Below are 14,821 nucleotides of genomic sequence, written 5' to 3' on the forward strand. Positions count from 1 at the left end.
AATCCACGGAAATATCTGAAAAATGATAAAACATAGGAGAAATTTTTGAAGTACACGTTATATATTGCTAAGGGGGAAAACCAATTCCGCCAAAAGTACCCCTCCCCGCCCCCCTTAAATGGGGGTAACGGGGGGTAACTTTGAAATGTCAAATGGGAACATGGATCGAGTAATACCTCGTTCGAAAGGTCTTGGAAAACTAAGTAACGCTGTACCAAAAGATGTTTCATATTGTGCACCAGTTTCAAAATGGCCGCCATGATATGGTTCGGAAACTCCAGTACCCGTAGTATGAAAACCATGGAAGGTAAATGAATGGAACAAAATTGAAATACGTAAATATCATAGGGCATATCGAATGATGTAATCCCTGTGATCCCAGTGGCCTCCCTAAAGGGGTCTTGGGGGCTAACTTCAAAATTTCAATGTCCGACCGGACAACTGTTCGGGCGTACGCTTGACCTACCCAATGTTGTTTGGAAGGCAGACTTCATGCATAGAGAATTGGTGCACTAAGTTAACGCGGATGACCACAGTTACATTTTGATTAACTATTAGCATTCATGTCATATTGTGAGCTTGAGGGACGAAACGGTGTGTACGTATATCCCCGAAATGCTTTCTGAATAACCAGCACGCATTGCATAAAAGTTTCTCTTTTTTTAGTCACTACAGCGTTATCCTTACAAACAAATGTTTCAACCACATCATACCTATTTGTAAGGTTAGCCTTAATTTACGAATTAAAGTAGAGTTCTCATTTGAACTTTCACTTTACTTTCCACCCCACTCACATACAGAGCGCAGGGAGAGATTATTTTGCAGGACTTGGATTTCTCTATATACATTATGGCAATTTTACTCTAATATTTTTATCTCTGTTGTATTATTCTCGAGCCTTGGAACGCCTCCGTGGTTTTCCTATTTAATTTTCGTTATTTTCATTTATGTCTAACCGTATTCATACTATGGGCACTAGACGTTTTCTTAGACACAGTCACCATGTCTTTGCGATCATTTTGAAAACGGTGTCTCATGTCGAAAATTTTCTTACAGAAGCTGTTTGATATTAATTTGTCTATGTAACGTCATGTTACTCGCTTCAAGCTGCTATTTGAAATTTTCAAGTGGGCCCCGGATACCTTTCAGTTGGCCCTTGGAGTCACCCCGACAACACCTCTCGATGTGCCTTACGTCAGTTAGCTACTCCAGTTTTTCTTTTGTTGATTTATCTCCAATCGCTTTCATACTACGGGTACTAAACCTTTTCTCTGACACGGATACTATGTTTCGGCGGCCTTTTGAGAACACTGCCATTTCACATCAATCGTTTTCTCCTGCAATATGTTAGATTTTGCAAGATTTATCGAACGAGGTACCACTCGACTCATGTTACTATTTGAAATTTTGAAGTTAGCCCCCAAGACCCCTTTAGGGAGGCCACTGGCATCACAGGGACCACACCGTTCGATATGCCCTATGATATTTACGTATTTCAATTTTGTTCCATTCATTTACCTTCCATGGTTTTCATACTACGGGTACTGGAGTTTCCGAACCATATTATGGCGGCCATTTTGAAACCGGTGCACAATATGGAACATCTTTTGGTACAGCGTTACTTAGTTTTCCAAGACCTTTCGAACGAGGTATTACTCGACCCATGTTCCCATTTGACATTTCAAAGTTACCCCCCGTTACCCCCATTTAAGGGGGGCGGGGAGGGGTACTTTTGGCGGAATTGGTTTTCCCCCTTAGCAATATATAACGTGTACTTCAAAAATTTCTCCTATGTTTTATCATTTTTCAGATATTTCCGTGGATTAATTAAAATGGCCCACCCTGTATATATATATATATATATATATATATATATATATATATATATATATTGTTATACACCATTATCAGTGGGTTTGCTTTCATAGCTTTGCCTTATAGACTGTTTAAAAATTGGGAAAGAGAATAAGTTTGGATACCACTTCTCTCTGCTGTCTTTTGGTCTATCTTTTTTCTTGGGAGGAAGAAATAATTGGAAATTTTCAATTTCTCACTTTTTACTTGATTTTTTGACTCTTCTCTGGAAAAGAGAAAGAGTCCGGGGTAGGTGTTAGCACTTGTTGCACAACACCAGTAGACTATTTTCAACGAATAATAAGTATGGTTTATAAACAAAATAAATTTTCGAAAATCTTGTTTATTATCATATACAGTATTATGTATCCATATCCTCAGTCAAAATATACATATATAGAGAAAGAAGAAGTTCAATTTTCAAACAAGATTTTAAACCATATCTATGCATTAAGTATAACTGCACATATTTTTAGGGATGTGTAAACAGGGGTTAATGAGGAGAAGTAGATCCATCATTTTTCCCGCCACTTTAACAAGATGGTGGCATGTTCTCCATATGAGATTTTTCTCCAGTGAATAAAGGGATCCTAAAGAACATATTCCAGCGATAATTAGCTCTTTACAATTTTTTCTTTTCTACCAGCAGCGGTTAAATAAGGAAGATATAGACCATATGCCTTTCTGCCATTTTCGCAACATGACGACAAGGTTCCCGTGTGGGATTTTTGTCCAATGAATAAGGAAATTCTAAAGAACGTGTTCTAATAATAACTAGCTTTCTATCAGTTTTTCTCCTTCTACCAGCACAAATGTTCTAGGCTAGCAATGATCCCCTTTTGTTTCGTGTCTTATATATTTATTTATTTACTTAGTTCTGTTTATGATTTTTAAAATTCCATTTAAATATGACAATATTTCAAACGTATAATAAGTTACTTTCCTATCGTTCGATTACAGAGCAATTAATTAACTTAAAATATACAGTTTACCTGCTAATTAGCTCACCGTAAAAAGCTCAAAATAAGTATCATGCGATTCCGTTATCTGGCATATTGTACGCCCTATTTGAGAGAGAGAACTGCTATCTACAACTCCACGTACATTATGATTCATCAACTTTTCACTAGAGCATTGTTCATCTTCTCGTTCTTCACCAATTCTACTTTTCTGGTTTTCGGTGGTCTTACGCTTTGATGGTTTAAAGTCGAGCAGCTTGAGACAATCCTCCAAAAAATATTCTGAAACAATTTTTCAAAGAAACATAATAAAGCTATCTTCACATAACTTATAATAGTTTTGGAGTATTAACAAGATAAATAGATTAATAATAATAATAATAATAATAATAATAATAATAATAATAATAATAATAGTAATAAAGCAAACGGTCATATTTTAGCCTTATAGTATTGTATCAAAGGGATATTTTACATACACAGAATATTTTGAATGTATTCTTTTATATACCGAGATATAATTATAAATATACAAAATGGTGTGTGCTTAGGATTTTATTGCCCGTTAGTTTTTTTTTTTTTTTTTTTTTTTTTTTTTTTTTTTTAATCCCACAGCATAGGTATATGTGTCCGTAAAGTTGGACAACCCAAAGTTTGATTGTGTATATTTTTCGAACCACGAACGATAAAAAACCTGAGACTTGAAACAAATGTAAGTGTGTTTTATGTAGATATTTTCGAGATCATGACCGATGTTAGAATTTGTAACGTTTTTGTGCAGTAACGAAAGGAAGTACCGGAAGTGTAAAATAAAAAATGTACAAAATGAAGAAAATCAATATTCAGTTGCAGAAAACTGATTTCCTGCGGGTGAATCTCTGTGTGGACGCACTACAGTGAATTTGGACATACCGATTTAGGTTTATAATCGTAGTGTACTATCGGATGAATTTTCCTCAAGTACATGTCGTATGATCTCAGAATCTGCTACCCTGAGACGGTCGGACATTGGCATTTTTACAACCTGTGAAGCTACGTAATTTCTAAGACCAACGAGTTGCTATTCTGTAGTTCACTGAAGCTTCCCTTTCACATGACAAATGTTTTGAGTTGTCGCCGCAGTGTTATGCTCGAGTACGAACTTATACAATAACAGTTCACGTATCATCGTCACTGCCATTAAAAACTAACTGAAGATACTGACGAAATGGTGGCCTCCTTGTTAAATAGTTCACTTACCACACTATTTCTTGGGTCAGTTTGAACTTGTACTTACAGTTGATAATAGTGTATGCATGTGCTTGCTGTTTGGGTTGTAGAATTATTGCAAGACTTATGACTCATCTAAATGCTTAAGATTCACTTTAAAAGCTGCATTATAGTTTTAATGAAAAACATTTTAAACATTTATCTTTCTGTTCGAGACTTTTTCCTGATTTATTTTTGTGAGAGTCATTCAAATGCTTAAGATAGGTCTAAATATGGAATATTATATTTCGTTCCTCTTGTGTTTTTTCGTACTGACTATGTTTCTTTTTGTTTTACCAATATAGGTTCGTGAAATGCAAGAAGCTTGGCTCATTCTTGAAATATTCAACTGTTTATAGAAGTATCTACTGTAATTTTTAATAGTTCTTTCTATGTTCTTGTAGGCTCATTGTTTGGATATTTTTCTTTATGCCTTAAAACAAGATTGCCACTATATCTTCTTCTGGCTGACTATATCAAGTTTTTTAAAGTCTTAAGTATTGGCAGTGGCTGCTGCTACTACTGTTGTCGTTGTTAATCCCGTTATGGCCGGTCCCAAGTACGGCTGAGAAAGAAAGAAGAGTCCTCCTTTCGCACTGAGCCCGCACAGCATTCCGGGTCTCGAACCAAGTCGGAAGGAGGAGATAGGACCTCGTGAAACGCGGAGAACTCGTTGTCCTGTATAATCGGATATTTCTAGGCTGTTGACCATTATGACAGCAACCGGCTTGTACGGTCAACAATCTACCGGCGAAGGTGAGGTTTTGGATATACTTCGAAATGGGTAACTAGGTCGTGCTCTTGGGACCGGGGAAAAGACAACGCGATAATCCAACACATATGAAAGAAGGGTAATTGGTGTGCCCATGGGGGCGGATCCAACGCCTTACCGGAGGAAGATGTCGCATAAGCCCTCAAAGAGAGTTTCGTGTGTGTTATTGGGTCCGGGATAGGATACTTGTATCCTAACGCACACTCGTACATCAAGAGCAAATTAGGTACTGGCAGTAATCCTTCGCCCCAACTTTCTCCTATCTTACTGGCTGAAGGATCCACGATCCTACCAGAGGAGCCACCTATCCCAAGTGGCCACTGTCTTTAAAGGGAGACAGTATACACTAGCAATTGGGCTTGGCAATGTACGTTGTACCTCTTCTGCAAATAGAGGGAGTTCCGTATTGCTTAAACGGCCCTACCGAGGGAGAGTGCGGTGGTCCCTCCCAATGATGGTTTTCACGCACCATTGAGTTCCGAAGGTAGCTTAGCTACAAACATGGGATACATGGTACCTAAACACGTTAAAAATAGACAGCTCCGTATTAGTTGGGGGGTTGTGATGTTCACCCACTCCTAAAAGAACACATCTGCTCGCAGACGGTCTATATCAAACATTGACTCTGGTAATGTACGGTGTACCTTTACGGCTATTAGAGGAAGTCCAGTATTGCTTGGGCGATCTTACCGGGAGGGGAATGTCAGTCTACTGCCTGGAGGGGGACTGAACGATGACTGGGGAAAGGTGCCGATTCCAGTAAAAGAGAGGAAGTTCTACATCATAAGGGACTGGCATTAAACTCAAATAGTGACTTAACATATACCATTAGATCCGGCATGAGATACGGGACTATCTCGACATATAGGCGTTACCTCTACGCGAATAGCGGTAGCCAGTGAACAGTAAAGGTAGGTAGGACTGAGAATGAACAAGCCCCTCGGGCATGTCTGGGACTCCCGGATTGGATTGGACTCTGCCAGGCTATGGTCAAACAATGGGATACGGTAGCAAGTGTTTGCACTTGCAGAAGGTGAGCAGGCTCGGGCACCATGGCTACAGATCATGAAGGACTTGACTCACTAGCAGGACAGCCTCGACCAGTAGGTTAATTGGCAGGCACTCAGAAGTTTGGTCTGGCCGCACACTGGCCTTATTCTACTTCCTTAGAGAAAATAGCTTATATGCTATAAGGGCACACTTTGAAGGTGCACTTTGTGCACACGAACAATTCGTCCAAAGATAACGGAACCACGGACTTGATGAAAAGGCACGTCTTTAGAATAAGCCGACCATCCACAACATACGTCATGCGAAATACAAGATGGTAGACCACTCCATCTCTAATGAAGATTATGTTAATGCTGTGATAGTAGTAGTAGTCGTAACAACTACTACTACAACAACAACTACTACTACTAGTCAAGAAATGACACCGGGCATCTCAAACGAAGCCTAGTCAAGATGGCATCAGTTGCCGAACCGAGACATCCTAGTCTCTAGCCTACAGATTGCATTTATTATATGATTCAGTATGCCTACTCTTGTTAATTTATAACTGGGGGCGCGGTGGCTCAGTGGTAGAGCGTTCACCTCTGGTGCTTGGGGTCCCGGGTTCGATCCCAGCCCCCGCCAAGTGAACTTTGTGGTGGACAAACACCGTGCTCGTGGGTTTTCTCGGGGTTCTCCCGTTTCCTCCCACTTTCTTCATTCCACCATTTCACTCATCTCTCATCATCACCGTCTCCTTTAGCCTAACCGGCATAACCGTGGGACGTAAAACTTAAAGATTTCATTTCTTGTTAATTTATATTTATTTTATTTTTTTTATTTACAGTATTACTTACCGTGAATAGGATATGGTTGACCAGGAATTTCAATGCAGATATAATTATCAAAATAACTTTTCACAGGTTCATCATCAACTGCTGTTGCTAAGAGAATAACACGTAAATCTGGATGTACTTTAACCATATCTCGGAGAATAATCATGATAAAATCAGTGTAGATATCACGGATATGAACATTATCAACTATTACATGTGATATTCCTCGAAGACCATTTTCTAATTTTCGAAGCAGCACATCTGTTTCAAAGAAAGTACATAAAATTAACAGAGTATATATAGATTTATAAGTCAAAAGACTGATAGTATATTAGTTATTGCTACTACAAAATATCGGTGAATATACTATATGAGATTTAACAATATTACCAACGGAAGAAATGACATAAAGAACTACAAATTTGATAATCTGAACATCACACTTTTAAAACTATATCAGAATATCTCATTAAAAAAAAGTTTATGAAACTAACTGAAATTAAATTTTACATTATTTAAAACTGACTGAACTCCTTTATCAAGTATTTCTTTAAAATATTATTTTTAATAAGGGTCTATATGACAATATGAAAACAAATTATTTTAAACAAAAATCTTTATCTAATAAAGTACAACCAGTATCAAATAATGTATAATTCACACACATATATATACACACAATGAAATGCTTCTAGAGAAAAAAATATAACACACACAAAAGTACACTAAAAAAAATCAAAACAGGTTCCCAACATATTCAAAACCATGTTCTAAAGTAATGGGAAAAGTGTGTTGCCCATAGCCAAACCATTACCTTGCAGGAAAATCAACTCTTCTGACTTTTGCTAAAACGATTCATCAGATAGGAACAGAAATAGGGAGAAATGAAAAGGAAAAATAATAATAATAATAATAATAATAAAAAAAACAGAGAAAAGGCTGAGAAACGCCCCCATGTGAGAGACATGCTGGAATATAGAGTCACATGAACCGTGATAGTGTTACCACGCTGTAAATAGATGAAGTTAAGTGAAGGAAGATAAACTAATTGGACGAATAGATCGGCAGATGTACAGGACAGCAAATTAGTAACAAATGAAAAAAAATTAAAAACAATGTCGGGGAAACTAAGTGTGCTATAGTATGAGGGAAGGTATGACAAACAGTTAAGGGCAGAAGTGGCTCGAAGACAGGACAATAATGTTGCCTTTCCGAAAATGAAAATGCTCAAAGATCCTCTCTTACGAGCAACTGGAATTTGGGGAAGTGTGAACTACAATACTGACTTTGTTTATATTCTGTGAGTATGTACTGGACAGTGAATGCTAATCATTGTGTTCTTTTGCGTTATATTTTTATAAGTAAACTCAAAAGGTACTCATTTTGCTCCTTCGACGTATTATAAATTGTTCAAAAAATTATATTAAACACCGAAATTTCACTCACAACTGTCAGTATTTTCAACACCTACGTAAGGAACAATATTAAATATGGATAGAGGCAGTATTATAAAGTGACAGGGTGTATAGAAATTACATGCTTACATTCATAAATAAAAATCTAAACAGCATACACATTTTAAATCTTTCTTCTTCCGCTTCTTCAGTGGTTGGTAGCGACGGTGAAAGTACCAATATTATTCAAATTTTTGTCAAAGTGCTCATTCTAATTTCCTCATTTGATTTTTTTAAAAATCAACTTCACTTTATCGAATTTAGTCTTTGTGACATTAAATGTTTTAAAAGGCTCGATGTTGGGCTATTGTATTTGACATTTTGAGTAATTTCTGTGCATGTTCTGCTTTGCCATGCCTATATAAGGGTCCTGATACGTAGGTGTGGCTTCATAAACACTATGGACCAAAGCGAATTGCTGAAGAAACTTTCATAACCTGTTAGTTTTTCTCAATTTATTTTGCAGGTCTGTCGTAGTGTTCTATTTATGCTTCCTGAAAACATCGTAATTTGTTTGAAACCGACAGAAATAATGACATACTTCACAATAGCAAGTAAAAAATAACGCTTCTTACTCACGCTATAAATCACATAACAGCAGCACTTTCAAGGGACACGGCCCTCATCATCAGCTAACTTAGGTGAAAGGATAAGAATAAATAACTAACTAACTCTACGGCTTATGGAACCCGGAGGTTCAATGCCGCGTTCACAAAAGCTCTCCACCGACTTCTATCCTTAGCCAACTGTATCCAGTTTCTACTTTGTATTCCTATCTCTGCGAGATCCATCTTATATTGTCCTCCCATCTGCGCCTAGGTCTTCCTAATGGTCGTTTTCCGATAGGTATTCCAGTCAAGACTTTGAAAGCATTTCTACTTTCTTTCATTCTAGCTACATGAACTGCCCATCTAAGCCTCCTAGACTTGATGACCCTAACAATGTTTGCTAAACCGCATAAATTATGTAGTTCCTCGTTATGGAGTTTCCGCCATTCCCCATTCCCGCTCCTCTTGGGTCCGAATATTCGTCCCAGGATCTTGTTCTCAAATACTTTCAGTCTATTAACTTTTCTCAGAGTAAGCAACCATGTTTTGCAACCATATAGAACAACAGGCATGATTATCGTTTTATATATTTTAAGCTTCAAATTCCCCGACAGAATTCGCGACAACAAGAGATTTTGAACTGAATGATAACACGAATTCCCTGCTTTCAGTCGACACTTAATTTCTTCGTGAATATGGTTTTCGTCTGTTAATATTGATTCTAGATATTTAAAATGTTGACTTTATCGAAAGTATTATTTACTATTTTAACGCATCCACAATTTGCCGTATTACGGTCCCGACGCACTTCCATGTATTTAGTTTTCTCTGCATTTACTTATAAATTCATGTCCATGCAAGAGTTTAATAAGATCTCTCCATTTCTTTCTATTTTTCTCCTGTCATCCCCTATTAAATTTACATCATCAGCATATGCCATAACCTGGTGAATACCGTTCAACTCTAGGCCCTGGTTGCTATCTTTGATTTTCCTTATACCATATTCCAGAACGAAGTTGAATAATAATGATGACAACACATCTCCTTGTTTCAGGGCATTTTCGACGTGGAAGCTCGTGGGTAAAAATTTTCCTACCCGGACTTTACTTTGGGATTCATTTAAACATATCTTAATTAATCTCATTAGCTTCCTCGGTATTCCGAGTTCCGTAAGAACGTTGTATAATGTTTCTCTCCTAACCGAGTCGTAAGCCTTTCTAAAATTAGTAAATAATTAATGTACCGGGGTATTGTATTCCCACTTTTTTTCGAGTATTTGTCGAAGATAAATATCTGGTCGATAGTTGATCAATTTTGTCTAAATCCGCACTGATAATCTCCAATAATTTCATCTGCGTATGGGGTCAATCTTGCTAATTGAATGTTTGAGAGGATTTTATAGGATGTTGACAGAAGACAAATGCTTCAATAATTATTACAGTCAGTTTTGTCGCCTTTCTTGTGAATTGGAACAACGATTGATTCTTTCCACTCTTGTGGCAATTCTTCCTTGTTCCAGATAAGAAGAATGAATTTGTGTATCATGTTCCACATTTTTTGCCTCCAGCTAAAATTAACTCAGCCGGAATTTCATCTACACCCGGAGATTTGTTTCTTTAATTTATTTATAGCGGTTTCTATTTCTATTCGGTTAGGTCCTGGAATATACGGTTCTGCGATGTGTATCTCCTTTTCTCCACGCACATTAGTTTTTGGCTGCTTGTTCAGCAAATCGTCAAAGAAATCTTTCCATCTATTTAAAATGCTATCCATATCAGTGAGCATCTATTTAAAATGCTATTCGTATCAGTGAGAACTGTTCCGTCAGCTTTCTATAAACACGAGGTTGATAGCCTTTCTTAAATTCGTTGATCCCCTAATACATGTCCCGAATGTTTTTATTTTTACTATTATCTTCAATTTCCTTAATTTTAGCTTTCAAAAAATCGCGTTTCTTTGTTCTAAGGTTTGGAAGTTTCCCGCCTGATGTCTATGAAATATTGTGTAGTTATTTCATTCGGATTTTGTAACCAACTGAATGGTTATTCGAAGTAAGCAAGCAAACCAGTTCACGCCCACGAACACTATGGCGAATGAACCTAAGTTAAAACACTATGAATATAAAATAAGAGACAAATTCTGACCAAAGCATATATTAACTAATAAATAATAGCGTTACAGTTTCGGCAAATTAACCTTGCCTTCATCAGACACATTGTGAAATACAATTTCTAAGATTACAGCTTATATACTTCTTAAAGTGAGAGGAGGTATTCCATGAACCAATCATATTCGTTCTTTCCTTTAACAATTTTTAATTAATACAAATGCAACTTTTAATGATCAACTTTTACTTAAGAGCTAAACTTTTACTTGGCACACCTCTGTATGAATAACTTTCACTTTTGAAAAACAAAACTTTTAACTGTCTATCCGTTGTTCAATACACCTGTTTTACCTCTTCTTTCTTCTCTGTTTTATCCAATATCTTTCTCCATACATCATGTATATTTAGTCCGCTATTCCAATTCATAAGTTTCTCGCTTCCTTCCTTTCTTATCCATTCTGCCTCTTTCCATTTTCTTATAATGCTTCTTTTCTCCTTTTCCAGCCCCTCTACGCCTTTCCGGTCTATTTCATGTCCTGTCTCCCTTACATGTTTATATATAGCGTTACTATCTCTCTTCAATCGAACGTCGTCCCTATGCTGTTTAATCCTTTCTTGTAACCTCTTTCCTGTTTCCCCTACATAACTCATATCGCATTCTTTGCATTTAATTCTATATACAACCCCTTCATCACTTATTTGAATCTCTGTTACCTTCCTTTTCCTCGTTCGCAACGCATCTAACATTCTTCTGCTACCTTTTCTGTACGTTCTTTCTCCTCCTTTTCTCAATAAGTTTTTTAAGACTTCCGTTTTTTCTCCTATGCTTTCTATCCCGAACCATCTTTTCTTTTCTTCTTCTCTATCTTCTCTCACTTCCTTCTGCTTTCTGCCCTCTTCTTTCTTGCTATTCTTCTTCAATCTATCCTCACTATATCCATTCTGCATTAATAAACTGTGAAATTGCTCAATGTCTTCTTTTCTCTTCTCGTCATCACTGTCTATCATTCTTATCCTTCTCTCCATGTTTCTAATAAAGTTCCTTTTAGTTCCTTCATCTACATCACTTCTTCTATGGCAATAAACACCTGCTGAACATTGTTTTCTATACCATGTTGTTTCAAATTCCCCTCCTACTTTCCTTATTGTCATATCTAAAAAGTTTATTTTCCCCTCTTCCTCTAATTTTACCTCCAGGCTTATTCCTTTTTCTCTATCTTCTATCCTTCCCACAAATTGCTCGAATTGTCTCTTCGTTCCTTTCCAAATACCTAAGCAATCATCCACATACCTACAAAACACAATCAGTCTTTCGCCTCCTTTTTCCTTAACTTTCTCTTCCCATTTATTCATCACAATTTCTGATAACACTGGGCTTAGTTTCGATCCTATACTTAGTCCTACCTTTATTTTCACTAATTTTTCTTCTATCGTACACACACTATTCTCCCATATCAGTTTTAATGCTTTTATCACTTTCTTTCTTCCATTTCCTTATTGTTCTATTCTCCTTTTCTTCTTCCAATACCTTCAAAATATAATCCTTTCTTAAGCTGGGAAACATTGCTTTGACATCTACGCTAAACATCAGGGTTCTCTCATTTCTTCTTCCTACTTTCTCTATCATCCTCTTGACTTCTTCTGTATTCTTAACTCTATTACTTACTTGTTCCCCCTTATTTCCTCTGCTATTATCTTTATTTCCTCTTCTAATGGTTGAAAGATATTCTTTCTGCAATCCATTACTGGTCTCAACTTTACCTCTTTTTTGTGTATCTTCAGGAATCCTTTCATATCCGGAATTCTTCCCTTTTCGTCTAATAACTTTCTAAAGTCTGCCTTCTAAAGGCAAAGTTAATTTGCTGAAACTGTAACGCTATTATTTATTAGTTAATATGAAGGGTACGGGGAAAAAACAAAGAAAGTCCATGTATGTGCTTTTCCGGGTGCTTTGTCCTATCTGTTGGTGATTCTTGGCACTATTTGACTGTCTATGCCATGCATGCGTAGATGTAGAAATGTTCATGTAAAAAGTGGCAAAAGATTTCATAACCCTAATCTTTGTACGCGGTTTTCAATATTAAAACGCTGTTTTCTCGAAAATACAGTTTTGTGACATTCCTTGTTTTTTTCCCTTACCCTTCATATATGCTTTGGTTATTTTATGTCTGTTATTTTATACAAGAAGTTCCAAAGCTAGAATGAGTGGCATTCTCTATAAATATAGTCATTGTTATTGTTCATCTTTCTTTTCAACCCGCGGAAGTACGTTTAAAGGTCGGTTTACTTCATATTAGATTAATTTCCCCTTTGTCCAGATTAAATTCAGGGTTCAATTAATGAATGAAAATAGACTCCCTTATTTTACGTTCGGTTATAGTTCTGGGCTTTTCCATTACGTGCACATTAACAATATTTATTTATTTTCCTTAAGGTGCTCCGGGTTGAGAGTCCTAGTAGCGCGAATATGTTCAGTTATTCTGGAGTAAATATTCCTTTTGGTTTGACCTATACACAGTTTATCACAGTGGTAAGTGACATTGTAATCTCCGCTAGATAGTTGAGAATCGGTGAGGTAGGAATTGAAGCTAGTTAAGTATCTCGCAATTGATTCTAGAGGAACTTCTGAAGTATTAATACTATATATTTTTGTAATATCTTCTCTATCTTTGTAGAAATATCTGGAACTAGAGGGTTGCCAAGCCATATCTCCGTGATAAACTTGTTTCATTGTGTAGAGCGACCTTTATAAATTTCTTGGCGAATCTGTCTGTATCATTTAATTAATAAAGAGTTTTGAAAACCATTTGCCTGTTTTACTTTTATGAGATACTGTATTTCCAAATTACGGTCCTCAAGAAGGTCTTATGACTAAAACGCTTCTCTCTTCCTAATAGTCATCTTCTGAAGCCAAGTTAATACATTTAGTCCCGGCAGAAAGTTTGCGAGATACTGAGGTAAATATTTATTTGAATATCCTGATATCCAGGAAATTGAGCGTACCATTTTCTTCATATTCCATGGTAAGCTTAATTCTAAGATGTATCCGGTTGAACTCGTTTCTCACATCAAATTCGCTCTTGTACAAAATTAGGATATCATCTGCATTGTGAAAACATATCATGTGGAGAAATTTTAGTAGTTAGGTTTCAAACACATTCAAAAACATGCTCTAAAGTAACGGGGAAAGGGTGTTGTCCATAACCCATTATCTTGCACGAAAATCGACTCTTCGGATTGAAAGACATTATTCTTGAGGCAGAAAGCAGTTAATTATGAAATCTATTAAATTTCATATGGATTCACTTTTACGTAGAAAAAGTCCCAAAAAGAAAAAGTCCCAAAGCGTGTAGAGCTAAGTTTATCGATATTGAGAGATATATCTCCACGTTAAACGATGTCAAATATCTTCAAAGAAGTATACAAGGATTTTTAGTTCGTAGTTGGTTTTGATAGTATATTTAAACTGGTATTAAATGGTTTAAGCTTAAGGTATATCCATTTTAACAACAGATAAGAAGGCTGTGAATCAACTAGTATATCAGGTTCATATATTTCGGGAAGACCATAATAGGTAACGTCGCTCGTAAATTTTGAATTTTGATTTTAGTCTCGTCAGATATTATTAGAGAAAATTTAATTAACTACTTGGTTATTGACATCAGATATTTTAATGGATTGCCCTTACACAAGGCGAAAACCGGCTTACGTGCATGAATTTTATCACCATACTGTTGTTTAGCATTATTACATATTTAATGTCTTTATCTACTTTAATACAGAAGAGATCCTGCTTAAATTGAGTTATTAGACTCTTAATGTGTCCATCTGTCTCTTTTGGCTGCAGCTGATATATAGTAAGAAGCCTCATATTTTATTTGCACTTGTGACTATAATTACTGGTCGCAATCTGTACTATTATTTATTTTACATCCCATCATTTGTTCTAATACATTTATTATCAACAAATACAACTTTACAGACAGATGGATACGATAAGGATATTTAAACGTCAAATAAAATAAATCTATTCTTGCAAATTTTGCTGAAGAT

General features: G+C 36.3%; 1 protein-coding gene across 1 annotated transcript in view; it reads right to left on the minus strand.

Annotated features, from left to right (window-relative positions):
- LOC145680834 (ATP-dependent RNA helicase A-like) overlaps nt 1–14,821 on the minus strand; it is a gene marked incomplete in the record, with an annotated part of 135,593 nt that overhangs the window by 69,041 nt on the left and 51,731 nt on the right. Inside the window, 2 exon segments of the mRNA XM_081751935.1 lie at nt 2,863–3,095; nt 6,681–6,920. Coding sequence (XP_081608061.1) covers nt 2,863–3,095; nt 6,681–6,920 — 473 coding nt within the window.

This window comes from Thermobia domestica, chromosome 3 (genome assembly GCF_964235325.1).
Source record: "Thermobia domestica chromosome 3, izTheDome1.hap1.1, whole genome shotgun sequence".
Classification (NCBI taxonomy): domain Eukaryota; kingdom Metazoa; phylum Arthropoda; class Insecta; order Zygentoma; family Lepismatidae; genus Thermobia; species Thermobia domestica.